This window comes from Procambarus clarkii, chromosome 28, assembly GCF_040958095.1.
Source record: "Procambarus clarkii isolate CNS0578487 chromosome 28, FALCON_Pclarkii_2.0, whole genome shotgun sequence".
Taxonomy (NCBI): domain Eukaryota; kingdom Metazoa; phylum Arthropoda; class Malacostraca; order Decapoda; family Cambaridae; genus Procambarus; species Procambarus clarkii.
The window spans coordinates 41,323,261-41,349,986 of NC_091177.1; the positions used below are offsets into that span (position 1 = coordinate 41,323,261).

A 26,726-nucleotide genomic window follows, 5' to 3' on the forward strand; every position below is an offset into this window, starting at 1 on the left:
CTATCCATCTATATCCATTTATCTGTCCATCTATATCATTTATCTACATGCATTTATTTGTCTATATCCATTTATCTGTCCATCACTTCATCCATGCATGTATCCTTTCATCTATACATCCATCTATTCATTCATCCAGCTATCCATCTATCTATCCTTCTCCAACTATAATCCATCTATCCATATATCCTTCTCTCCATACATCTATATCTATCTATCTATAGATCCATCAATCTGTGCTTCCATTCATCAATCTACGTTTCCATCCATCAATCTGCATTTCCGTCCATCAATCTATCAGCACTTCCATCCATCTATCCATTCAAATATTCATATATTCATCTGTCCTTCCATCTGTTTATCTGTCTATCTACCTATCAATCCATCAATGTATCCTATCCATCTTTCTTTCCATCTATTGATGGATAGATAGGTGGATAGGCGGATAAAAAGATGGATGGATAGATGAATATATGAATAGATAGATGGATGGAAGTTCATCAGTCCATCAATCTATCAATCCATATTTTCATCTATCTATCTTTCAACCTATTCATCCGTTTGTACACCTTTCTTCTCATCCATTTATTCGTCCATATAGCCATCCACCTATATGTCTATCCATTTACCTATCGATCCATGTATCCTGTCATATATTTTTCATTCTATCTGTATATTCATTTCTAGATGTATACATTCATCTACCCATCCACCAATCTAGCCATCTATCCCTCCCCTGACTCATCTATCCTTCCTAGTTTCCATCCATCTATCTAACCATCTACCTATCTAGATCAGCAGGGACAAGAAACCTGAGCTGCAGTTAAGGCAGGAAATTCTGTAGTTAGTTGGAGACTCTCAAATGGGTGTTCAACTCTACAAACAGAGATTCTAGTCAATCAAAAGGCTTTGGAACATGCTCTTGCTGAACACCGACAACATGTTAACATACAAACAGATTCGAGAACTGCCACTGAAATCTTGCAACAAGAACACATACGTGATAACATCAATCTGATCACAAATGTCATATCATTAATGCAAACACTCAGTCGTCAAGGCCGTCAGGTTACTTATCAACTGGGAGCCAAGTCATGTGGGAATAATAGGAAATGACATTGCAGACGAAGCTGCAAAACTTGCAACTAAGAGAAGAAATGTTGACATTTACATACCACAGAGTTTATCACAGATTAAGAAATTAATTAGAAACAGAACAATGAAGAAGATGTACAGAGATCACAACACAGTAGTTGCAACTTCAAGATCTGCGGGTTGGTACAAGAATTCAACCAACTACGAACCACTTAGTTTGAGGAAAGGGAGCAGTAGAACAAAAGAAGTTCACTTATATCGCATCAGGCTTGGAAACCTATGTGCATTGGAAATAGGCTTACAGGTTCCGGAAGGTGAGAGGAAATGTCAGCACTGTGGAGAAATGCCCGACAGACCACTGGAACATTATCTAACACAGTGCACAGTTACAAACCCAATAAGCTTTCAACTTAGATTCAACAGAGCAGAAGTTTGTAAACACAAAGGTGCAAAAATCTTACTGAAGCGACCATACGAGTCATAAATACTCACACCTGGCTTAAGTAAAACAGAAACAAGTAACACTTAGTGGGCCAACCAGAGGCTTAGGGCAAGTGCAGGAATATTCCTGCAAAAAAACAAATACAAGAAATCAAATTATTCATCCATTTGTATATCTCATCCATCAATTTATCCACCTATCTGTCCTACTATCCATCCATCTAGCTATCATTCTATCTATCCATCTATCCCTCCATCAATCCCTCAATCTCTGTCTCTCTAATAAAAAAATACAATTGCCTACATTGTTGTGTGTTGGTCGACAGGAGGAGGAGAGCATCCGTGTGGAATATTAACAAAATATATTAGTTAATATATGATGAGATGGCGGAAGGGTTTGAGAAACCATTGAAGCTGAACTTGTGCTTGAAGCTTTAAATCTGTAGCTTGTGAAGCTGTGGCAGGATCGTCTGAATTGTGTAAGTACAGGTAAATTATAGGAATCTGAAAATTTCTGTTTATTTACTAATCTCTTGAAAGTTATGATATAATGAACAGAAACAATTGTTTTGAAATGTTTTGAAAATATTTAGCTGTGTAGCCAGCAGGCTGTGTCAAAAGTACTCGTGTGGGTCTGAACGTGACCCTGGTACGCAGTTCCCTTTCAGATTCTGGCGACTCTCACCGGCCTCTGTTCATCCCATATCCCAGACCATTCCCTCTACCAATTTGGGCTTGGCTAGCTCCATCTGGCCTCCAACTTGGGACAGAGAGACAGCCATTCTCTCTTATACGATAAATAAATATAATACCTCTGTATAAGTTGAGTGCACTTCTGAAGATGTGTTAGATACACGCAAGAGATAAGTTAATATCTTATTTCATTCTTCTTCGAGATAATACGTTTTGACAATATTTATCACGTGTTAGTCTTTTTGATTTAGACACACACACATAGGGACCTCGCGGCTGAGCATAGGGACCTCGCGGCTGAGCATAGGAACCTCGCGGCTGAGCATAGGAACCTCGCGGCTGAGCATAGGGACCTCGCGGCTGAGCATAGGGACCTCGCGGCTGAGCATAGGAACCTCGCGGCTGAGCATAGGGACCTCGCGGCTGAGCATAGGAACCTCGCGGCTGAGCATAGGGACCTCGCGGCTGAGCATAGGAACCTCGCGGCTGAGCATAGGGACCTCGCGGCTGAGCATAGGAACCTCGCGGCTGAGCATAGGGACCTCGCGGCTGAGCATAGGAACCTCGCGGCTGAGCATAGGGACCTCGCGGCTGAGCATAGGAACCTCGCGATTAAGTTGATATCACTCGGGGGTCGTAGTCCTAAAGACCTGGGATCCATTCCCGGCCGAGACAGAAACAAAGGTGCAGAGTTTCTTGCGCTCTGAAGCATCTGTTCACCTATCAGTAAATGTTTCACCTGGGAGTTAGACAGCTGCTACGGGTTGCTTCCTGGGGATGTGTGCGTGGGTTAGAGAGAAATATATGTAGTAGACATAATCGAGGCAAAATAGATTGTTAGAAAGGCGGAGTCCATGAGCTAATGACACGTTTCTTCAGGCACAAATAGTAAATACACACAAAGACTACGATCTTCACCTAGACTGAGGAAGACATAGAGAACCTGGAGCACGAAATACCAACAGGAGCCAGAGGTCACTGTATTCCGACATTTGACTTTATGATGGAACTTGACAGAATAGCCATAAGAAATAGGGTGAAGGAAAGAAGAGTAGACCATATAAAAGGGGATCACACCAAAGTAAGAGCGTATTGGAAAGCATGCAATCATAGTCAAGACACATAGAAGGAACTTCCTGGACAATCCTGGAAATGATGAACAAAGTCAAACCGAGATGCAAGGAGATATTCTTGCAACTATGAACTGAAAACGTAGGAGGGAATATAGTATCCCATAGTTTAATAGACAGTGACAGAAGCAACAGAGGGAAGCAGGAATGGTTCAATAGACAGTGCCAGAAGCAACAAAGGGAAGCAGGAATGGTTCAATAGACAGTGCCAGAAGCAACAGAGGGAAGCAGGAGTGGTTCAATAGACAGTGCCGGAAGCAACAGAGTGAAGCAGGAGTTGATCAATAGACAGTGCCAGAAGCAACAGAGTGATGCATGAATGGTTCAATAGACAGTGTCAGAAGCAACAGAGTGAAGCACGAGTGGTTCAATAGACAGTGCCAGAAGCAATAGAGTGAAGCAGGAGTGAGTGTTAGAAATACAGAGGTTAAAGGACAGGAAAACCGGAATAGGTGAAACAGGACCAGAAACTTAGCAATTATGAAAATATTGCTTCTTTAGCAAAGAAACGAGCAAACCTCCCACATAGTCATATAAGAAGGAAAATGATAGTGAAATTAGCAAGTAAATAGATTACCAAAAATGGGTAGTGAATATTTGCGAGAAAGTCTATGCCAGGTTCATTGGAATGGTTACAACTAAACCTGGCAGTTCCCAGTGCTGGAAGAGGAGGAGTAGGAGGCCTGGTCGAGGACCGGGCCTCGGGGACATTAAGCCCCGAAATCATCTCAAGGTAACAATATATGATATATAATTAAATATTTAGTTAACCGCAGAGGAGCTAACGAAACAACTAGCATCACTAGACTAAACAAAATCTATTAGATCACATAATGTATAATAATGGATATAAAAAGAAGAGGCACCCGCCCTCAGAGTACATCAAGCATTGATCTTTAACGAGTGACTTACAAAGGAAAATGAAAACAGATGAAAGAACGCAAATGAGTTGCCTCACAAGTTACTACCACACAAACTCGAGAGGAAGGTGGGAGTAAGCTGACAAGCACTAACATGGTGCGAGGAATTACCTAGCAGACAGGACTCAGAGCGTAAATATTGAAAGGCGAGAAGTCGGACTAGCGTATGGTAGCAAGCAGAGTGCCTCATGGATAGTTGCTGGGTTCCCATAATATTTATCATTTATGTAAATGATCTGTCTACGGGAGTTGAGTTTTATATGTTGTAGATGATGCAAAACTAATGAGAAGAGTTGACAGAGGAGGACTATAAGTTTCTCCAAGATGACTTAAACCAGGTGTAATATTGGTCCAGGAAGGAGTTTATCACCAGTACGTTTGTAGTAATGAAACTAGGAACATTTGCCAGGAGTCTAAAAGGACAGTAAACGATGACGGCAAGCATGTATTTACATTCCGTTAAAGACTACAGAAAAAGACCTGAAAGCTGACATAACACCAAACCTAAATCCGAAGGCTCGTGTAAATGAAATAAAGACATCAGCAAACTCTATTATAGGAAAAGTCAGAGAATCATTCAGGAACCTAAATAAAGAGGCTTTTAGATTGCTGTTCACCACTTACGTGAAACATATTATAGTGTGTGGCACCCCACCTTTGAGCCCCCATTAAAAAAAAAAAAATTGGAAACTCAAAAAGGTAACATCTGTAAGCAAGGGTTGGTATCCTACCTCAGCTCAGTTGAATGCTACTCTAGAGACCCATTTATTTCATGAGCCTTTTATATGCTGCAATGGGAATTAACTTTATTCATTAACAACATTAGGTAACAATCATATAAGGAACAGGATGAACCTGTAGCCAACTGTGTACCAGAGCCTTCATGTAATCAGTCGACCTGATCTCCCGTGTATCTACCTGTTAAGCGAACAAGTTCCAGATGTGAGTCAGCCAAGGAATCATAGGTGATCGAGTGATGTTCTTGTGAAAGTCACTTTAGGCATTGAACGTTGAGAGCCTGATGCTACAGGTGGCAACTACTGGTATTCTACAGAGTTGGGCATTGTACTGGGTAACAACTGGTGTTCTCTCTTTCTGTCTATATCTCATTTTGTCTCTATTTTTATATCTATTGATAGAAAACAAAATATATCTCTATATTTTATAGCTTCTGAATTACATGATTTTATATACAAATTTATATATAATACTTAAGTGGAGTATAATCTAGCAGGCAATAATGTGCTTTTAAATTTATTTAATTACTAGCTATACCAGGCCATGCGTTTCTGTGGCTCAACAACGCATGTGGGTTGCTGAGCCTCAGCAACCTTTCCCTGTCTCCCAGTCCTCCACACCATTTCTCCCCTACCCCATCCCCTCGGTTTCCCAACCATTCCTAGCTCCCCCGTCCCCTCGTCCTCCCATCCATTCTCCACTCCTCAGTCCCCTTGTCCTCCCCACCATCCCAAACTCTCCCGTCCACCAGAACATTCCCCACTCCCTCGTCCAATGCATTCCCAAATGATTTGATGTTCCCATCAGAAAATTGGGATCCTCAAATGATCTGATGTTCCAATCACTGAAATATAAGAAAAACAATTGAAAAAAAAACAAAATGAAAAGCAATGAAAAAATTAACAAATTAGCTACACTCACGAAATGAACGGTATGGTAAACAGCACAGCTTAATTCCAATGCAATGTCACACAAATAATTAAATAAAATATAAAATAAATAAAAATCTATGAAAATTCAATTTATCAACGAAATCGGAAGCATTGGAATGGAATTTAAACATATTTAGAATAGTATGTGTTGCTCTCACATGCAACACATGGCGCTGTTTTTCAAAAAAAAAATTGTTTTACCTTTCACAGGTGTGGCATCTATACATATACTCACGAAATGAACGGTATGACAAACAACATAGCTCAATTCCAACACAGTGTCGCACAAAATAATTAAATCAAAATGAAAATAAATTGAAATCTATGAAAATTCATATTATCAATGCAATCGGAAACATTGAAATGGAATCGTATCATTCTTAGTATAGTGTGTGTTGCTATTACGTGCAACAGATGGTGCTGTTTTTAAAAAAAACATGTTTTTACCTGTCACAGGTGTGCCATCTATACAGTAGGTATATAAAAAAAACGAGTACTAACCATTCCCCACCTCACCGTTCCTTCGTCCTCCTCACCAACTCCTACTCCACCGTCCCCTTGTGCTCCCTACAATTCTACTATTACCCATCCACTCGCCTTCCCCACCATCCCCCACTCTCCTGTCCCCTTGTCCTCCCCACCATTCTCCATTTCCCTGTCCCCTCGTCCCCACAATCCTCAACTCCAGTGTCCCCTTGTCCTCCCCACCATTTCCCCCTCCCCTGTCCCCCTCGTTTTCCTCACCATCCGCCACTACTGTCCCCGCATCCTCCCCACCATTCCCCACTCAATTGTTTGATGCATTCCCAAATGATCTGATGTTCCCATCACTAAATTATAAGAAAAACTGTTACAAAAACGAAATGAAAAAAATGAAAAAAATAAGAAAATAAACTAAACCCACGGAATGAACGGTATGGTAAACAACACAGCTCAATTCCAATGCAATGTCAAACAAAATAATTAAATCAAAATGAAAATAACTCGAAATGTATGAAAATTCAATTTATTCATGCAATCGGAAACATTGAAATGGAATCATAAGATATTTAGTATAACGTGTGTTGCTATTACGTCCAACAGATGGCGCTGTTTAAAAAAACATGTTTTTACCTGTCACAGGTTTGGCATCTGTATAGTAGGTATATAAAAACACGCGTGTATTCGAATGGAACGTTGTGTCTAAATTTCAAAGCAATCAGTGAAGAACTTTCGGAGATTACAGTGTCTGTTGCTCTTATGTTCAACAGGCGGCACTTTAGAAAAAAACATGTTCTTTCCTGTCACAGATGAGGCATGTATATAGTAGATATATAAAAGCATGTGGCTATTCAAATGCAATGTTGTATCAAAATTTCAAAGCAATCAGTAAAGAGGTTCCGAAGATTTCTCTCACATGAAAAACACATGAAGAACTCAGCTTTTCAAAAAAATAAAAAATAAAAAAATTTCAGTCACAGACATAACATCTGTATAATATATATATATATATATATATATATATATATATATATATATATATATATATATATATATATATATATATATAGAGGAAAAGGAAAAGATTAAAGAAAAGAGAGGAAAAGATTAAAGTATTTAGTGAGAATCCACAAGGTCTTCTCTGAACACTATTTATTTTCTTCTTCGAGGATGTGGGTCCCTTTAATTAAACCAGTGCTGGTACCCCTAAAAATATATATATATATATATATATATATATATATATATATATATATATATATATATATATATATATATATATATATATATATATATATATATATATATGTCGTACCTAGTAGCCAGAACTCATTTCTCAGCCTACTATGCAAGGCCCGATTTGCCTAATAAGCCAAGTTTTCATGAATTAATGTTTTTTCGTCTACCTAACCTACCTAACCTAACCTAACCTAGCTTTTTTGGGCTACCTAACCTAACCTTACCTATATATATAGGTTAGGTTAGGTTAGGTAGGGTTGGTTAGGTTCGGTCATATATCTACGTTAATTTTAACTCCAATAAAAAAAATTGACCTCATATATAGTGAAAAGGGTAGCTTTATCATTTCATAAGAAAAAAATTATAGTAAATATAATAATTCAGGAAAACTTGGCTTATTAGGCAAATCGGGCCTTGAATAGTAGGCTGAGAAGTGAGTTCTGGCTACTAGGTACGACATATATATATATATATATATATATGTACCTAGTAGCCAGAACGCACTTCTCAGCCTACTATGCAAGGCCCGATTTGCCTAATAAGCCAAGTTTAATGAATTAATTGTTTTTCGACTACCTAACCTACCTAACCTCACCTTTTCGGCTACCTAACCTAACCTATAAAGATAGGTTAGGTTAGGTAGGGTTGGTTAGGTTCGGTCATATATCTACGTTAATTTTAACTTCAATAAAAAAAATTGACCTCATGCATAATCAAATGGGTAGCTTTATCATATCATAAGAAAAAAATTAGAGAAAATATATTAATTCAGGAAAACTTGGCTTATTAGGCAAATCGGGCCTTGCATAGTAGGCTGACAAGTGCGTTCTGGCTACTAGATACGACATATATATATATATATATATATATATATATATATATATATATATATATATATATATATATATATATATATATATATATGTCGTACCTAATAGCCAGAACGCACTTCTCAGCCTACTATGCAAGGCCCGATTTGCCTAATAAGCCAAGTTTTCCTGAATTAATATATTTTCTCAATTTCTTTTCTTATGAAATGATAAAGCTACCCATTTCATTATGTACGAGGTCAATTTTTTTTTATTAGAGTTAAAATTAACGTAGATATATGACCGAACCTAACCAACCCTACCTAACCTAACCTAATCTATCTTTATAGGTTAGGTTAGGTTAGGTAGCCGAAAAAGTTAGGTTAGGTTAGGTTAGGTAGGTTAGGTAGCCGAAAACAATTAATTCATGAAAACTTGGCTTATTAGGCAAATCGGGCCTTGAATAGTTGGCTCAGAAGTGCGTTCTGGCTACTAGGTACGACATATATATATATATATATATATATATATATATATATATATATATATATATATATATATATATATATATACATATATTATAAAGTATATAATAAGTACTTTCGTATATTAATACATCTTCTGAAGGAGTCACTCCTTTTGAAGATGTATTAATATACGAAAGTACTTAAGGAAATTCCTGTTTCAATTTTCCTCCGTGGTCTGACACTGTCACATTTTTAATCACGTGTTTATTTTCGTAATACACACACACACACACACACACACACACACACACACACACACACACACACACACACGCACACACACACACACACACACACACACACACACACACACACACACACACACACACACACATATATATATATATATATATATATATATATATATATATATATATATATATTTACATATGTATGTGTGTGTGGGTAAAAAACCGCTTGGATGCGAATGGAACGTTGTGTGAAAATTTCAAACCAATCGGTTGAAGATCTTTCGGAGATTAGCAATTTGGAACAAACGAACATCTTCATTTTTATTTATATAGATAGATTTTTTATTTTAATTAATACATAGAATTTATTATAATTTATATTTATTATTACTTCAAACTGGATTGTAATTTAATATTTATCCTACTGGATGTTTTACCTGAACACAAGTAGGGGGGGGGGTTATATGTACACAGTTTATTAATCAAATAATTTATAATTCTAAGAAACTATAAAATTAATGTTAGTTCTATTGTAAAATTATGATCTTATATTGTAAAAATATAATAAGTTAGTATTATAGCTAAGATTGGGTTAATTATAACTGTTATGTCTTAGCTGGTTTTGTTGTTGTGGTCTGATTTGACAGTGTGAGAGCTGTTGGTCCTTAAACATCAGACTTTGTTATGCCACAAGTGGTCCAGGTCCTGGGCCAGTTAATGGCAGCTGTTTTTCTTTGTTAAAGCAAGGCTGGCCAAGAACATGTAAAGTACAGGTGTTACACATGAAATGAATAGTGTAATATAATAATGAGGCTCACACTTGGTTTGGGCTTTGCCCTCTATATAACCAAGATGAACTATCTAAATTATCAGGCCTTCTAATTTTAGGTATTTATATTCAAACCGGATACAAAGGTTCTCGAGTTATTAATGAAGTCGCTGTAGCAGTTTCACGGTTGTTCGACTTCTAATTTTGAGTCTTTGCCGTGATGCGTGTCGCCATGGGGAGACCTCTTCTTCTTCTTGATAATAAGTGCAGTTTGCATGAGAGGAGCCCGCTCTGGTTTTGTTAATAATTTGTCGTGCTAACCTCCCTCCTCACGGCTTCCCGAAATTTCGGTTTTAATTTTGTCTTTATATTGACTTAAAAAGGTAGACTCTTGTTTATGGTATATTTCTTCAAGTTAAATCATAGAAAACACTTTTCTATTGATTCTAGTGCTTAAATTGTTGTTTTAAAGATACAAGATGTGGCTTAAATATTTCTTGTGACGTGACATCACAGATATCCCATTCTCTATCTTTCAAGACTTTCTAAGGTAAATTAACATCTTATGACGGTTACAATGTTACTATATTAGTGTGTTATGTTGGATTTTCGACAACTTTAGACATATTTACCTTCAAACGGACTAATGAGAGCAAGATATTTAGGCAGCGGTGCTGGCTTGAGGGACACTATAGTGAAGGGCTGGGAAGGATAACCTCTCAGATACTCTCCGGCCCTGAGGCGCTTGGCTGTCGGCGCCGTAACTGTGGTAAAGTCCTTCTCTCCACGCTGGATCTGACCCATCATCCCACTGAAGGTGCCGTTGTTGTCCACTCCCCAGGACCGGCTAGGGTCCTCCTCGACGTCGAAGCTGCAACGACATTTGTCCAGATTAACTTTGTAATTGGAACTTGGATGTATAGCAGTGCTTCGTAATACATTGTTTATGGAGTATTGGAACTTGGATGTATAGCAATGCTTCGTAATACATTGTTCAGGGAGTATTGGAACTTGGATGTATAACATTTCTTCGTGATAATACAATCGACAAGAAACTAGTTTAAGGCAATTGACAAGAAGCATGAATATGAAAAAAAACTTAAGATTTGCCTAGTTGCAAATGAATTAGTTAAGCGGTACTCGTTAGTGCTTACCAGTGTAATGAGAGCAAAGCGTTCCTATTACGAGAATAGATTCAAAGAAGCAAAAGGCAACATGAAAAAGCACATGGAGAGCCATCTCTAACATCCTAGGAGCTAAACAACATCCACATAAAGAGATAAAAATCTCCAAGGATGGTTATACACCTGCAACAGATCTTGAAACAGCAACTGAACTTAATAGCTTCTTTTCATCGATTGGTGCTAACCTTGCCCGGAAAATCCCACAGACTCAAACACATGTTACCACATATCTTTCAGGCAGTTACCCAAACTCTCTTCTCTCTCCGGCCTGCCCTACAGATGTTGTGTCCATCATTCACTCACTAAAAACCAAAGCTGGGAACATTAGTGAAATACCATCGATGGTATACAAGAGTGCCTCCCATGCCCTTGCACTACCCATAGCTTTGCTGTTCAATAAATCTCTAGTGTCATACCTTCCCTGATATCGTAAAAAAGCAAGAGTAATGCCAGTTCATAAAGGAGGTAACACGGCAGACATAAATAATTACAGACTCATATCAAATCTTCCCACATTATCAAAAATATTTGAAAAAAACTATTTACAAACAGCTCTACTCCTATCCCGTAAAATTCAATATACTAAGTGCCTGTCAGTTTGGCTTCCGCTCCCAAAAGAGTACCAATGATACAATTGTTAGTCTGCTTGACTTAATCTACTCAGCCCTTGACAATAGTGAATTTCCGATTGTACTCTTCATTGACCTGAGAAAGGCTTTTGATACTGGTAACCCACAACTACCTCTTACTTAAACTCCACCATAATGGAATACGTGGCCTTTCCCTGAACTATATCCGATCCAATCTTAGTGACAGACACCAATATGTAGCCATGAATGATATAACCTCTCCTACTCTACCACTAACCATAGGGGTGCCACTGGGCAGCATCCTAGGACCCCTCCTGCTTCTTATATATGTATCAATGATCTGCCTAGTGTCTCTAAAATGCTTAAACCTATACTGTTTGCTGATGATAGTACTCTCATCTACTTTAACCCCAACCCACTCATATTAAATAATGTTGTAAACAATGAATTAAAAATAGTCCACTTGTGGATGTCAACCAACAAACTCACACTAAACGTAGAAAAGACCTACTACATCTAATTTGGAACAAATGCAATTCAGCTTCAGGGAGATAATGTAAATATTAGCAATAAAAATTATGGAAAGTTCCTTGGCCTATACTTAGACAAGAGACTCAACTTCAGCACCCACATTCAACACATAACTAAAAAGGTTTCTAAAACAGTTGGTATACTCTCAAAGATCAGATATTATGTACCCTACTCTGCTCTCTTCTCACTCTATTATGCACTTATCTATCCCTATCTTACATATGGTATCTGTGCTTGGGGTTCAACCTCTGCAAACTACCTCAAGCCCATCATCACCCAGCAAAAATCTGCTATCAGGACAATAATAAACTCTGCTTTCAGACAACACACAGCTCCCCTGTTTATATCCCTAAACATGCTAAAAATAAATTCCCTCCATACATTCTCTTGTGTTCATTACATTTATAAAACCCTTTTCTTAAGTGCAAACCCTGTTCTGAAACTCTTCCTGGACAGATGTAATAGAACACATACTCACCGTACTAGGCATAAATATCTCTTTGATATTCCCCGAGTCAAACGTAATCTGTGTAAATACTCTATGCAAATAAAGGGACCCAGTCTATCGAACTCACTCCCTAATGAATTGAAAAACTGTCCAACTTTTGCCTTATTCAAAAATAAAACCGAAAAGTATCTAATTTCATCTTCATAGTTTTCTACCTAGTGCTTTATCTTGCACTGTATCTAGTGCTACCCAATCCTTCAATATTTGTACCTAAGCCATATTATTTTACCATTGTAATCTTAGATATCATCTGATATCATGGTTGTTGTATTGAGTGTATTTTCTACTGCATTATTCCTTGAAATGATCCTCATTTTATGCTTCAGTGAACCAATGTATAACCCTGAAATGTTATCCTAATGTGCCTAGTAATCCTTGCTCATTATTGTGTAATATTATTATTGTGTATTATTCTAGTCTGCTTTTGTGTCAAAATTTCTTGCAATGTACCTGTAAACATATTTTGTCAATTTCACTGTAATTATTGTACTTAATATTATCTGTGCCTATAAAGTGAAGTTGTAAAGTACCTGTGAACATTTTTTGTCAATTTTGCTGTGAATTATCTAAAAATTATCTGTTAGTTTAAGGACTTGCCTGAAACGCTATGCGTGGTAGTGGCTTTACAAGAATGTAAACTCAACTTATTTTATATGTTCTCTGTTAACCATCAATGTACCTTCTTGTATATAAATAAATAAATAAATAAATAAATAAATAAATAAATAAATAAATAAATAAATAAATAAATACATAATCCATTGTTTACGGAGTATTGGAACTTGGATGCATATTAGTGCTTTATAATACATTGTTTAGGGAGTAGCATGCTTTTTGCTGATGCATCAAATGATAGTTGTATATGCAAAAGTTGAATATTTAGAATTTTGGTGATATTGTGCGCGTGTGTGTGTTCACTTGTAATTGCAGGGTCGAGCTCATCTCTTGGGCCACGATAATCCATCCTCCATTTGTTTGGAGGATGGCTGTGGACTGTGGGCATCCTCAGGCTGTGGGCTGTTGTCTTGTGGCTGCAAGCAGCCGCGTCCAACAGCTTGGTTGATCAGTCCATCAACCAGGAGGCCTGATCAGAGACCGGGCCACGAGGATTCCCGCGGGGACCCGGTCAAATCAAATTTGGTTTCAGAGGTCCGGGGGACCCCCGAATCAAAGCAAGGTAATCTCAAGGTAAGCTTTGGATAACTGCCATTCGTTTACTTCTTAAAAATTATTATTAAAGTATTCATAACATGGTTTTATGAAGAGCCGCTCGTGTTTAGTAAATTTATTTACGTTCATTTTAATTCAATTTCAAGCAGTCAATAACAGAAGGGATTGCGATATTTTTTGCCCTGGCTGAATCGAAGCCAAAAATACTATGGCTAATGACACTCGGAAGTTGAGGAACATGGTATTCTGGGGGCTATTTAGAGATGGACTAGGACTTGGTTACCTCAGAGTAAGCAGAGTTAGCATATTTGTAGTATAATTCGAATGAGAAACCATTGTAAGTGTAGTGCCCCTGTGCTCTGTCCTGGGAGGTCTATTGTTTATCATATATGTAAACGATTTACACAAAGGCATGAATACCAACATTTGCAAATGTGCAAACGACACAAGACTTCAAAGGGCAATGAAATCAGAAAAAGAAACCTCACTGCCACAAGACGATCAAAATAGATTTTTAGAACAGACCAAATGTTGGCATATGTTTAAAGCTGAAAATGCAGCGTATTGTTTTGTTTAATGACAATAAGGTTACTATTGTTATGATCCCAGGTAGCTGAAAAACGAGTCTACCTTGAGAGTTATTCTGCAAGACCTGACCTAAACAAGAGGTCAAAGAAATATAGACATGGAGATACATACGTAAAACAATTGGTTAAATTTGACAGACAGTTTAAGAATATTGGCAGTGAACAAGAATAGAAATGAATGACTTGACATGAGATGTGGAGAGTTTGCTGTAAGTGTGAGGCTCGCTTCTGGAGGGCTTTAATCCCACGTGAGCACCAGACATCGTGAGGGGAAGCCGCGCTCCGTGTGACCTTCTGTTAGAGAGGAACCCCTAGTTGATATACCTTCAAGAGGAAGAAACTGTGCAGACGTTTCAGCTGTGGAATCAAGTTGGGAACGTTGTGGTCTCAAGTCTTGGACGGCAGAAAGAGTTGTGAAGCCGTCCTGAAATATTTTCGTTGAGCAACTTGTGAGCGCCCTGTCGAGTATCGGCCAGGAAGCGCCCTCGACTAGACAATTTTGTGGTAAGCACAAATTTTAACCAGTTAACAGTGATTGCCTATAGTTGGTCATTTGCCCAGCGACACTAGCGAATGTTTAGGGATATATTAGACATGTTTTGATAAGGCAGAAGGCCAAAATAAGAGAGTAAAGACAAAGGAACGTTCTGGAGAGCGGAGTGACATCCATCCCATCCAACCGCTTATGGGTGACTGAGGGAGCGTGACTCCTAGCGGAGGACTGCAGCTGCAGGCGGAGGATGGACCAACCCAAACGTGGGGGAGTCCACACCCACGACGTTCGGGAGACAGAGAGATGTTGGGTGGAAACATTAATTATGTGGTTTATTTTGTTTATGTGTTTATAGAAGAAAATTTTTATTGGCATATCGATTGGTTGCAGGTTTGTCCTGAGGAAGAAGTTGATGGGAATACTCTAAGGCCACAGAAGAAGTTGATGATTGGAACTTCAGGGCTGTAGGAGTGAATGTTGTACTCTGCGGAAGAGCAAGCCCCATAGTGAGGAATTGGACCTCAAACTGTATGAAGAGGAGCAGTGAAGTGAATTGAAGTCTCACATGCTTCTGTGGAATCAGTGGTGGAGTACAACTGGAGTTCAAGTAAAACTTCATGGTGCAGCAGCTTGGAAGAGCTGGAGTGGATCCTGGTAGATGAACTTGGAAGAGCCTGATGATGTCAGGGTAGTGAACTTGCAGATGTGGGAAGGAAGTTCTTGTTGATTAATTGTAAGAAGTTGGTAGAGTGTTTGGTTGTCGTTAGCGTGTAAGATGTAGTGAAAGGTGGGTGATTGATTATCATTTCTATGGCAAGGAGTACCTATACTGAAGTTTACAGAGAGTTACAGCTCGATTCCACAGCTGGAACGTCTGCACACTTCCTTTCTCTTGGAGATATATCACTAGGGGGTTCCTTGCTAACAGGAGCTCAAACGGAGCACAGCTTCCCCTTGCGATGTCTGGTACTCAAGTGGGGTCAAAGCCCTCCAGAAGCGAGCCTCACGCCTCCAGCAAATTATCCACATCTCATAACCAGTCACTTATCTAATTTTTTACTCACTGCCCATAATCTCAAATTGTTTATCAAATCCAACCAACTATTTTACATCTGTGTCTTCACCTCTATATTTCCTAGACCTTCTAGTCAGGTCAGGCCTGATAGAATAATTCTCAAAGGGAGACTCGTTTTTCGGCTGCCTGGGATCATAACACTCCCTCCCCCTTGTTTTTGAGAATTATTGAATTGACTAGGATGAATTGACTAGGCTCGAGACAACGCATCAGCTACTACATTGTCTCGCCCCCTTACGTGCGTTATCACCAGGTCATACTCTTGGAGCAATAAAAACCATCTGGTTAACCTCTGGTTCGCATGCTTCATTTTTCTAAGGAAAACAAGGGGGATTATGGTCAGTATACACCGTCACTGGGGTGTCCTCCCCCACTCACATACACTTCAAAATGTTTCAATGCTATCACCAGGGCCAAAGTCTCTTTCTCGACCGTACTGTACGACCTCTGGTGCTTAACGAACTTCTTCGAGAAGAAGGACACGGGGCGATAAATTCCATCACTCTGCTGCGTCAGTACAGCTCCAGCACCTATATCACTGGCATCTACAAATAACGTAAACGGCGCTTCAAAACTGGGCGACACTAGTACAGGCGCTACGGTCAACAGTCTTTTGGTCTTTTCAAACGCTTCTTGTGCTGTTCCATTCCACTCCCACTTCTTGCTCCTTGATAGCAAACTCGTCATAGGAGCGGCTGTGGTGGAGAAATTTCCGCAGAACTTCCGGTAATACCCAATCATACCGAGGTATCTCAACAATTCTTTCTTACTCCTGGGCACCGGGAAGTTGTCAATGGCCTCCACCTTTGTTCTTACCGGAGCAGCCTCGCCTTGCCCTACTATATATCCAAGGTACTCCAGGCGGGCTCTCCCGAACTCGCTTTTTTCTAAGTTGATCGTCATGTTGGCCTTCTCCAATCGATCGAACAAATCTAAAAGTCGATCCACGTGATCCTTCCAGGAATCAGCGAACACTACAATATCATCGATGTACACTGCACATCCGGTCGCGCCTTGTAATTTGCAATATCTGGCTCACAACTCGCCAGAAACATGATCTTCTCACAAACGATCTGACTTCTCTGGCGCCTCATGGCTAGGCTGTCCTCCTTGGACGCCTGCACTCCATCGGTCAACTCTACTTATTGTTTCCACCCTCCGTTTCCTCGTCTTCCTCTCTTCACGTCCACAGTCAGAGCCTTCTCTGTCATCTTCACACTTCCATCTACTGCCATTATACTTCCGTCTCTACTCAGGTCCGCTCTCTTCACAGTATTCTTCTTTGGCTGGGTCATCTTTACTTTTGACCTCACCGAGACTCCATTTTTCTGGGCTGGATCTTCATCAAATAGCCACGCTATATCTACGTCGATATCTTCTACCGGTTGAATCGACACTGTCTCATCTTCTCCAGCGTCATCCTCGTCGGCCAACTCTGCCTTCGTCACTACCGAGACAGGGTTTTCAATGGCTTGGCGGTCTCCTGACGCATCTCCTCGGATGTCAGTCAGGTTCACACTCTCAGGTGTCCCACCCGTGCCATGGCCTTCTGGGCACTCCTCTGGCACAGTCTCCGCCATGACTCTTGACAACACCTTTGTCCCGCACAAGTCATTCCCCAGGATCACTTGGACTCCTGGAACAGGTATGTCGGGGCATACTCCCAACATCACCTCTGCCGACACATATTCCGACCTTAACTGGGCAGTACAAACGGGCATGTCACTCTCAGACAATAACCCATATACTTTCATATTCCCACTGCCAGCTAATTGTCTATCATTCCCAATCAGGCTTCTCACAATCAAGCTCTGATTAGCTCCGGTATCTCTTAAAATACCAACTTTTACTTTAGGTTGGCCTCCTATACTGATCCAACCTTTACTGATGAACGGCCTATACCTCTCGTTCACTAAGTTCACCTTCTGTGGTTTGTCTTGGAACACATTAATATATTTACTTCGGGGGTCACACATGGCCAGGGTCACAACTCTTTTGCCCTTTCTACAATCTCGCATCTCGTGACCCAATCCGTTACAATTGTAACACCTCACCTGGGAAAAGTCTCTTCTAGATGTACCAGAGTGACTCTGACTTTGTCCACTCGTATGAGAGTTCCTCGAGCCAGACACACTACCTGCACTCTGTGGGGCAATTGGGTGTATGCCTCCCTGGCTGCACCGGTCAATCTTAACTGGACCAGCTGGACCCATTCCTCCTGTGGCCACTCCTTGATGCTGGCTACTTTTTCAAAGTGCTCAAAAAAGCTCTCTGTCTCTTCGGGAACAAACAAGGGAATGTCCTTCTCCCTAACTCTAACATCTGGTGAGTGTGATACCTGGGTGGTGTTCTCTGGCAACCCATGTTCAATCCTTTGTTCAGCCAAGGTTCTGTTCGCTTCTATCTGCATTTGTTTTGTTTTCTCTTTTTCTACCTCCACCTCTAGCCTAGCTTTTTCTTTTTCTACCTCCAGTCTGGTTTTCTCTTTTTCCTTCTCGGCTTCATTTTTCATCTGGAGTTCTAATTTCATCTTTTCCAGCTGGAAATGTCTATCCTCACGCTGCATCTGGAGCTCTAACTGGAACCTTTCCAGACTCCTGTTCCTGCTACTGCGGCTACTCTTACTGCTCCTACTCGATCCCTGGAATCTCACTTCATCCTGCCCATCATCCTCCTTTCCATTTTCAGCTCCTTTCTGGGCTCCTTGTTCTGCCGCTTCACTCTTGGAACTTAACTGCCTCAGGATCTTATCCTTCATCCCAGCTACTTTAGATGCTTTCAACCTAATGCCACATTTCTCTGCTATTTGTTTTAATTGATCCCTTGTGCAACCTGACTTGCCTGACTCCACAATATATATATATATATATATATATATATATATATATATATATATATATATATATATATATATATATATATATATATATATATATATGTCGTACCTAGTAGCCAGAACGCACTTCTCAGCCTACTATGCAAGGCCCAATTTGCCTAATAAGTCAAGTTTTCATGAATTAATTATTTTTCGACTACCTAACCTACCTACCCTAACCTAACCTAACTTTTTCGGCCACCTAACCTAACCTAACCTATTAAGATAGGTTAGGTTAGGTAGGGTTGGTTAGGTTCGGTCATATATCTACGTTAATTTTAACTCCAATAAATAAAAATTGACCTCATACATAATGAAATGGGTAGCTTTATCATTTCATAAGAAAAAATTAGAGAAAATATATTAATTCCGGAAAACGTGGCTTATTAGGCAAATCGGGCCTTGCATAGTAGGCTGAGAAGTGCATTCTGGCTATTAGGTACGATATATATATAGTACCTAGTAGCTAGCTAGGTATATATATATATATATATATATATATATATATATATATATATATATATATATATATATATATATATATATATATGTCGTACCTAGTAGCCAGAACGCACTTCTCAGCCTACTATGCAAGGCCCGATTTGCCTAATAAGCCAAGTTTTCCTGAATTAATATATTTTCTCAAATTTTTTTCTTATGAAATGATAAAACTACCCATTTCATTATGAATGAAGTAAATTTATTTTATTGGTGTTAAAATTAACGTAGATATATGACCGAACCTAACCAACCCTACCTAACCTAACCTAACCTATCTTTATAGGTTAGGTTAGGCCGAAAAAGTTAGGTTAGGTTAGGTTAGGTACGTTAGGTAGTCGAAAAACAATTAATTCATGAAAACTTGGCTTATTAGGCAAATCGGGCCTTGCATAGTAGGCTGAGAAGTGCGTTCTGGCTACTAGGTACGATATATATATATATATATATATATATATATATATATATATATATATATATATATATATATATATATATATATATATATATATATATATGTAGTGAGGTTCAGTGAGGATCCACAAGGTCTTCTCTGAGTACTCTTTATTTTCTTCTCCGACTCTATGTGTCCCTACACTTGCACCAGAGGTGGTGCAAGTATAGGGACTTGCACCACCTCTGGAAATATATATATATATATATATATATATATATATATATATATATATATATATATATATATATATATATATATATATATATATATATATATATATATATATATATAATATATATATATTTGTGTGTGTGTGTGTTCTAGGGCTGATAGTGCCGTATTTATCTTGTAAGACTTATCCACTTGGTGAGGTGGATAGTGTAAGTGGCGAGCCAGAAGTTGGGCGACCACTTGGTATAAGTGACTGACAGAGTCCTGAAGGATCTGATCTGCAACTAGGTTATAATATCGTAAAGTGTAGAGGTTTATTTTCCCTTGTGTTTTATGTGAATGCTCTGTATATGTTCTGTTTTGTTATTAAATCTGCGTAGTTAACAGGTGTTTGCCCTTGTCCTAGTGAGGCTTCCCAGAAAGTAGAAAGAGAAAGAGAGAGAGAGAGAGAGAGAGAGAGAGAGAGAGAGAGAGAGAGAGAGAGAGAGAGAGAGAGAGAGAGAGAGAGAGAGAGAGAGAGAGAGAGAGAGAGAGAGAGAGAGAGAGAGAGAGAGAGAGAGAGAGAGAGAGAGAGAGAGAAAGAACCAAGAACCATATCTGTGGACAGGGTAGTACAGAGTAATATTTCAGAAAAGGGTATTGAGGAGATCATACCAAGTAAGGAGAGAGTGGGGAGTCACAGTGGCTCGAGTGGGTGTGTGCATGTGACAACGAGGCTAGTATTGGAGCCGCAACCCCTTAAACGTGTGACATGAACCCCTCTCCAAGCGCCAGAAGCGCCCAGGGTGATCTCCTGGTCAAAATAAGCACTCTTCAGGTTCTGTGTTGGGTTGTCCGTAAGGAAGGATGACCAACAACAACAACATCATAATACTATATACCAACTCATACCTCAGATAATACCTCACAACGTTGGATTTGCAAAATCTAAATGAGAAAAAGATATTTCATGATTAACCAGGATACTATGTCAAAACATTTTTTCATAAATGTACAGAATCAAATAAATGGAATTTTGGGATTTATTTCTAAAAGTGTTTGTAACAAGACATCTAATATTGGTTACTAAAGCAAAATAATAATAATAATAAAATAAAATAATAACCAATAATAACCAATATGACAAATAACCAATAAAATAATAACCAATAATAACCAATATGACAAATAACCAATATAATAATAACCAATAATAACCAAATAAATAATAACCAATACCTTCAGTAATATCTTGCCCTTTTAAGGTCCCATTTAGATTTTGCAATTAAATTTTGATATCAGTTCTTTAGCATGAGCACATATTTACTTTGACAAATACAGAAATGGATGACACTACTCCCAGGAATAATTAGAAACCATTGTTACGAAAATAAAGTTACATCATGACATTATGATTATCTTGAGTAGTTGAAGGGAGTGTATGGCGGAGAATACCTCTACATACGCTTGAGTGCATGTGGGATATTCGTAAAACTTGGATGGGCACCAGTTCGATGTCTCCAGAATTCGTAGTAGACTCAGTAGAGTCCCAGATCGTATTTCTTTTAGCATGTCATGGCCTAGGGGTATAGCGCACGGCTGGTGTTTACCAGGGGCCAGATTCACGAAAGCACTTACGCAAACACTTACGAACCTGTACATCATTTCTCAATCTTTGGCGGCTTTGTTTGCAATTATTAAAGAGTTAATGACCTCCGAAGCACCAGGAGGCTGTTTATAACAATAACAACAGTTGATTGGCAAGTTTTCATGCTTGTAAACTGTTTAATAAATGTAACCAAAACCGTCAAAGATTGAGGAAAGATGTACACGTTCGTAAGTACTTGCGTAACTACTTCGTGAATCTGGCCACAGGTCGCTGGTTCAATCACGCATTGGTCCAAATGATTTTTACGTAGATCACGTGACTGTGATTTCCTTGTATGTGTATGTCCTCGTTATGTGATAGATTATGAGAGCGTTATTAACATTGTGTAGAGCTGCAAGGCGAGGGGTGACTTGGCTGAAGAAAACACATGAGTGAGAGGTTATAACAATGGAATATAAATATAGTTTTAAGAATACGACCACGAGCAATTGACAAATTTTATTTAAGTCGGTATAAATACTGTGCAATAAATAGGATTGTAGGAGGAGGCTTAACAATTTTATCTTCAAAATATTTATTTACAATTTTATTGAGCTTGACGTGATTAACTAAATGACCGGTCTCCTTGATGCTCTCAGCATCATGGGAGGAAGAGTAGGGAGTGAAGTCAGCACAAAGAATAGTAACTGTGTAAGCTGAGGAGAGGTAGTAGGTGTGGTGTGAGCTGGCAGTCTTGTTATGGTCTTGAGTATGGTGGCACTTATACCTGTTTGGCCTTCGGCTGCTGAGTTATAAACCACAAGTCCCTATTCTCACCCCTTAGCCTTGATCATACCATGATAGCCGGTTGATGGCAGGAGTGAATATTATGGATTTCCTTATATCTACATACAAAGCTTGGTGAGTGTTTTGGTCTGAGTATTCATGAATATGTATTCATGTGTTAATACCTTCAGTAACCAGTTCATGCACTCAATATTTTACACGTATGGGACTCTTACGTGAAATTGAGCTTGGCGGCGAAGGTGTGGATAAGGCGTGTATCAAGAGAATCTTTCAACACAACCAGGGTTCCTGGAGCCTCGCTGCAGCGGCCATAGTCGGCGGAGGGAAAGGTTGGCGTTGGTGTTACTATCCTCATCTTGTGTCCCCTCAAGTCTTGACAATTTTCTGCCAAGATAATTATATATATATATATATATATATATATATATATATATATATATTTTGGTAGCAGATATACCAAAATATACTAATGTTAAAGTGCACGACCCAGCAGCAAGGAATCAAGCCTTCACGATAAAATATATATATATATATATATATATATATATATATATATATATATATATATATATATATATATATATATATATATATATATGTCGTACCTAGTAGCCAGAACGCACTTCTCAGCCTACTATGCAAGGCCCGATTTGCCTAATAAGCCGAGTTTTCATGAATTAATTGTTTTTCGACTACCTAACCTAACCTAACCTAACTTTTTTCAGCTACCTAACCTAACCTAACAAATAAAGATAGGTTAGGTAAGGCTAGGTAGAGTTGGTTAGGTTCGGTCATATATCTACGTTAATTTTAACTCCAATAAAAAAATTAACCTCATACATAATGAAATGGGTAGCTTTATCATTTCATAAGAAAAAAATTAGAGAAAATATATAAATTCGGGAAAACTTGGCTTATTAGGCAAATCGGGTCTTGCGTAGTAGGCTGAGAAGTGCGTTCTGGCTACTAGGTACGATATATATATATATATATATATATATATATATATATATATATATATATATATATATATATATATATATATATATATATATATATATATATATTTGTCAGCCCATCCTCCTGTTTTGGTAGTACTTATAGTAACAGTGAAGACCACCATAGTATGTATACCGACGTACAAAGAAATTAAAAAGTAGAAATCGGCACTATTGAGTTGGACAAACTGGAAAAACTATTTTTTCCGTGTGTTGCAGAGACACACTAACCTAACGTAACCTTCCTAGTACTAATACACTCTATATGAGACCTAATATAATACATATGTGTGCCGTACTAGACCTAGGACTATTTAAGTTTGTATTAGTCTTATTTTTTTTTAATTCCTTAATAGTCAGCATATTACTGTCTAAATGGTAAGTACGTACGAATTCGTGACCATTGACTATCGTCACAATAGCTACTCTCTAAACAGGAGGATGGGTTGAAAGATTTAATGTTCACAATATAGCTTCAAGGATGTTGAGAGCTAGTTTAAAACAATTAGAAGGGAGAAGGGTGAAAATTTCAGTGATTTTTATGTCTACATGAAATCTTGCATAAGCAAATCAACTAACATGTTCAAAAGCATTCACAAGTTTTCTGTCGTGTGCATTTTCCAACATTTATGTAAGTAAGGCTTAAAAATAAAAGTAGGTATAAAACATACCCTGAAAGAGGTCTTCCCAGGATTGGGCTGGTGAGTTGAAGTTTAAATTGTGAATAAGTTTGATGTCTGCTTCCCCGTTGTTGCAATACAGACACCGCTGGTACACAGACACACCTCCGTCTGTTGATGCTGCCAGTTATTATATATTAATACTTATATCCAGTTAATGGAATGGCATAAAGGAAACAAATCTTTGTAAATTAAACTCAACACTTATAATATATCGAGCACAGGTCATCTTAGAGGTCAAGACACCAAAACTAATTTAGAGTGATCCATCACGTGTATTACAATGACCCGGATGAACTTATCTAGTGCTAGACTTGCAGCGACATGAGCGTCTGTACTCGCCTATTTGTGTCTGCAGGATCGAACATCGGCTCCTAGATCCTGCCTTTCTAGCCGCTTGTTGTTTAAAGAAATGATTCCTGTCCTATTTCCGTATCATATTTAACTTTAAAATTATGAATTGTTTTCTTCCACAACCTGCTCTTTAATTTCATTTCATTTTCCGACTACTCTCACGCTAAAAGAAAACTTCCTAACATCTCTGTGACTCATCTGTTTCCTGCTTCCACCCATGTCTCCTTGTTCTGTAAGTATTCAGTGTGAACATTTCGTCTATTTTCACTCTATCAATACCTCTTAGTAAATTATGTTTCTATCATATCTCCCTGCTCCCTCCTTTTTTTCTAGTGTCGTCAGGTTTAGTTCTTTCAGTCGCTCTTCATATCTCATCCCTCGCAACTAAGGGATGCGCCTCGTCGCAAACTTCTGAACCTTTTTCCAGGACCATTATGTGTTTCGTCAGGTGGGGGTCGGTCTCAGTTAGGCAGTGTAAAGTGCCCTACATGCCTCCTTACTTAGGTTTCTGATCTTTGTTCTAACTTTTGTTAGCATTGAGTATGCTTCTGTCGTTATCCTATTTAAATGCGCCTCAACTTAGATTAGGTGTTACATCCCGCCAAACACACGCCGAAACTACGACGTTGATACAACGTTCCAAAAAGTTTTAACACCTCCTAACCAGTTATAACAACCAATATAGCAAGTTGTAACAACGTTCTAATACGTCATAAACACGTTAAGCCAAGATGTAACAACTTTATTACAAGTTGTAACAAGCTGAAAATAAAGACAGTTTCGGTTTGTGTTTCCAGGGATCCACTCTCCGGTCTCTTTCTCGAATCGTCACAGGTAGGTAGTAAATGACTGTGTTCAATATGTTTTCCACCATCTCTTCATTAGAAAACTCCACCCGTACAGATCTACTTCTTGTACCATTATAAGGTCCAATTCGGTGGCTGAGTTCAACCTCGTGTCCTCTGCGACTGTATATCTGTGATTATTTGTTATGTCCTAGCGCTCGAATGACACTGACAAGTAAATAATATAAAGACTTTCACGAGGAAAAACGAAATCTGAAATAATGGGAAAACGCCAAAATTCGTGTCAAAAGCAAAAATTCCTATAATTTTTTTACTTGTTCCTCACCTATAATATCGCAAGCACAGGTGTATGTTCGTAAATGGCAAATAATACCTGTAATAAGTTGCTAACATGCTGTAGGGAAAGTATGTCCTACGGTTCAGAGTTTAAAGCTTGATTCTATTGCCCGAATCGCTATGCGTGCTAGTGGCTTTATAAGAATGTTAATTCAAATTATTTTCTATATTCTCTGTTAACTCCCAATGTAACTTCTTGTATGTAAATAAATAAATAAATAAGTTTGTGAGGCTTATTCCTCTGCTAGCACCACTTCCCTTGTTGGAAATTCCGACATCAACTACTAACCCCTTGAGGTTATCTTGAGATGATTTCGGGGCTTTTTAGTGTCCCTGCGGCCCGGTCCTCGACCAGGCCTCCACCCCCAGGAAGCAGCCCGTGACAGCTGACTAACACCCAGGTACCTATTTTACTGCTAGGTAACAGGGGCATAGGGTGAAAGAAACTCTGCCCATTGTTTCTCGCCGGCGCCTGGGATCGAACCCAGGACCACAGGATCACAAGTCCAGTGTGCTGTCCGCTCGGCCGACCGGCCCTGACATACCGATTTAAATTGTTATGACAAATATATTCAGATTCAGATTCAGATGTTTATTCAGGTAAGGTATATACATACAAGTGACGTTACATTAATGGATTGATATATAGATAGAGCTAGTACATACAATGCCTAAAGCCACTATTACGCAATGCGTTTCGGGCAAAATTATTATATATTATATATATTAATATATTATATATTATTATATAATATATATTATATATATTAACAATACTAATATTACTAAATTTACCAATGAGATACCAAGTGATTCTCAGGCAACAATGGGAAGGTATCCAAGCAGTTCAGTACCTAATATTTCCCTTAATGAAGATATACCATTTCCAGTTTAAAAGCTGAAATAGGAAAGAAAGTTTTTATCAAGGACTGGATATAATAGTAAATAACGAATACATAAAAGTCTTCCTCCCCAGCTGGTATGGTATGGTATGTGGGGGGGCCTCGTAGCCTGGTGGATAGCGCGCAGGACTCGTAATTCTGTGGCGCGGGTTCGATTCCCGCACGAGGCAGAA

General features: G+C 38.7%; 1 protein-coding gene across 1 annotated transcript in view; it reads right to left on the reverse strand.

The window, feature by feature from the left end:
* LOC138369465 (glutamate receptor-like) overlaps window positions 1-26,726 on the reverse strand; it is a 130,568-nt gene that overhangs the window by 16,639 nt on the left and 87,203 nt on the right. The window contains exons 7-9 of the mRNA XM_069332718.1: window positions 24,147-24,275; window positions 22,693-22,861; window positions 10,597-10,835 (exon numbers count right to left, since the gene is read on the reverse strand). Coding sequence (XP_069188819.1) covers window positions 10,597-10,835; window positions 22,693-22,861; window positions 24,147-24,275 — 537 coding nt within the window. The remainder of the gene's footprint in view (window positions 1-10,596; window positions 10,836-22,692; window positions 22,862-24,146; window positions 24,276-26,726) is intronic.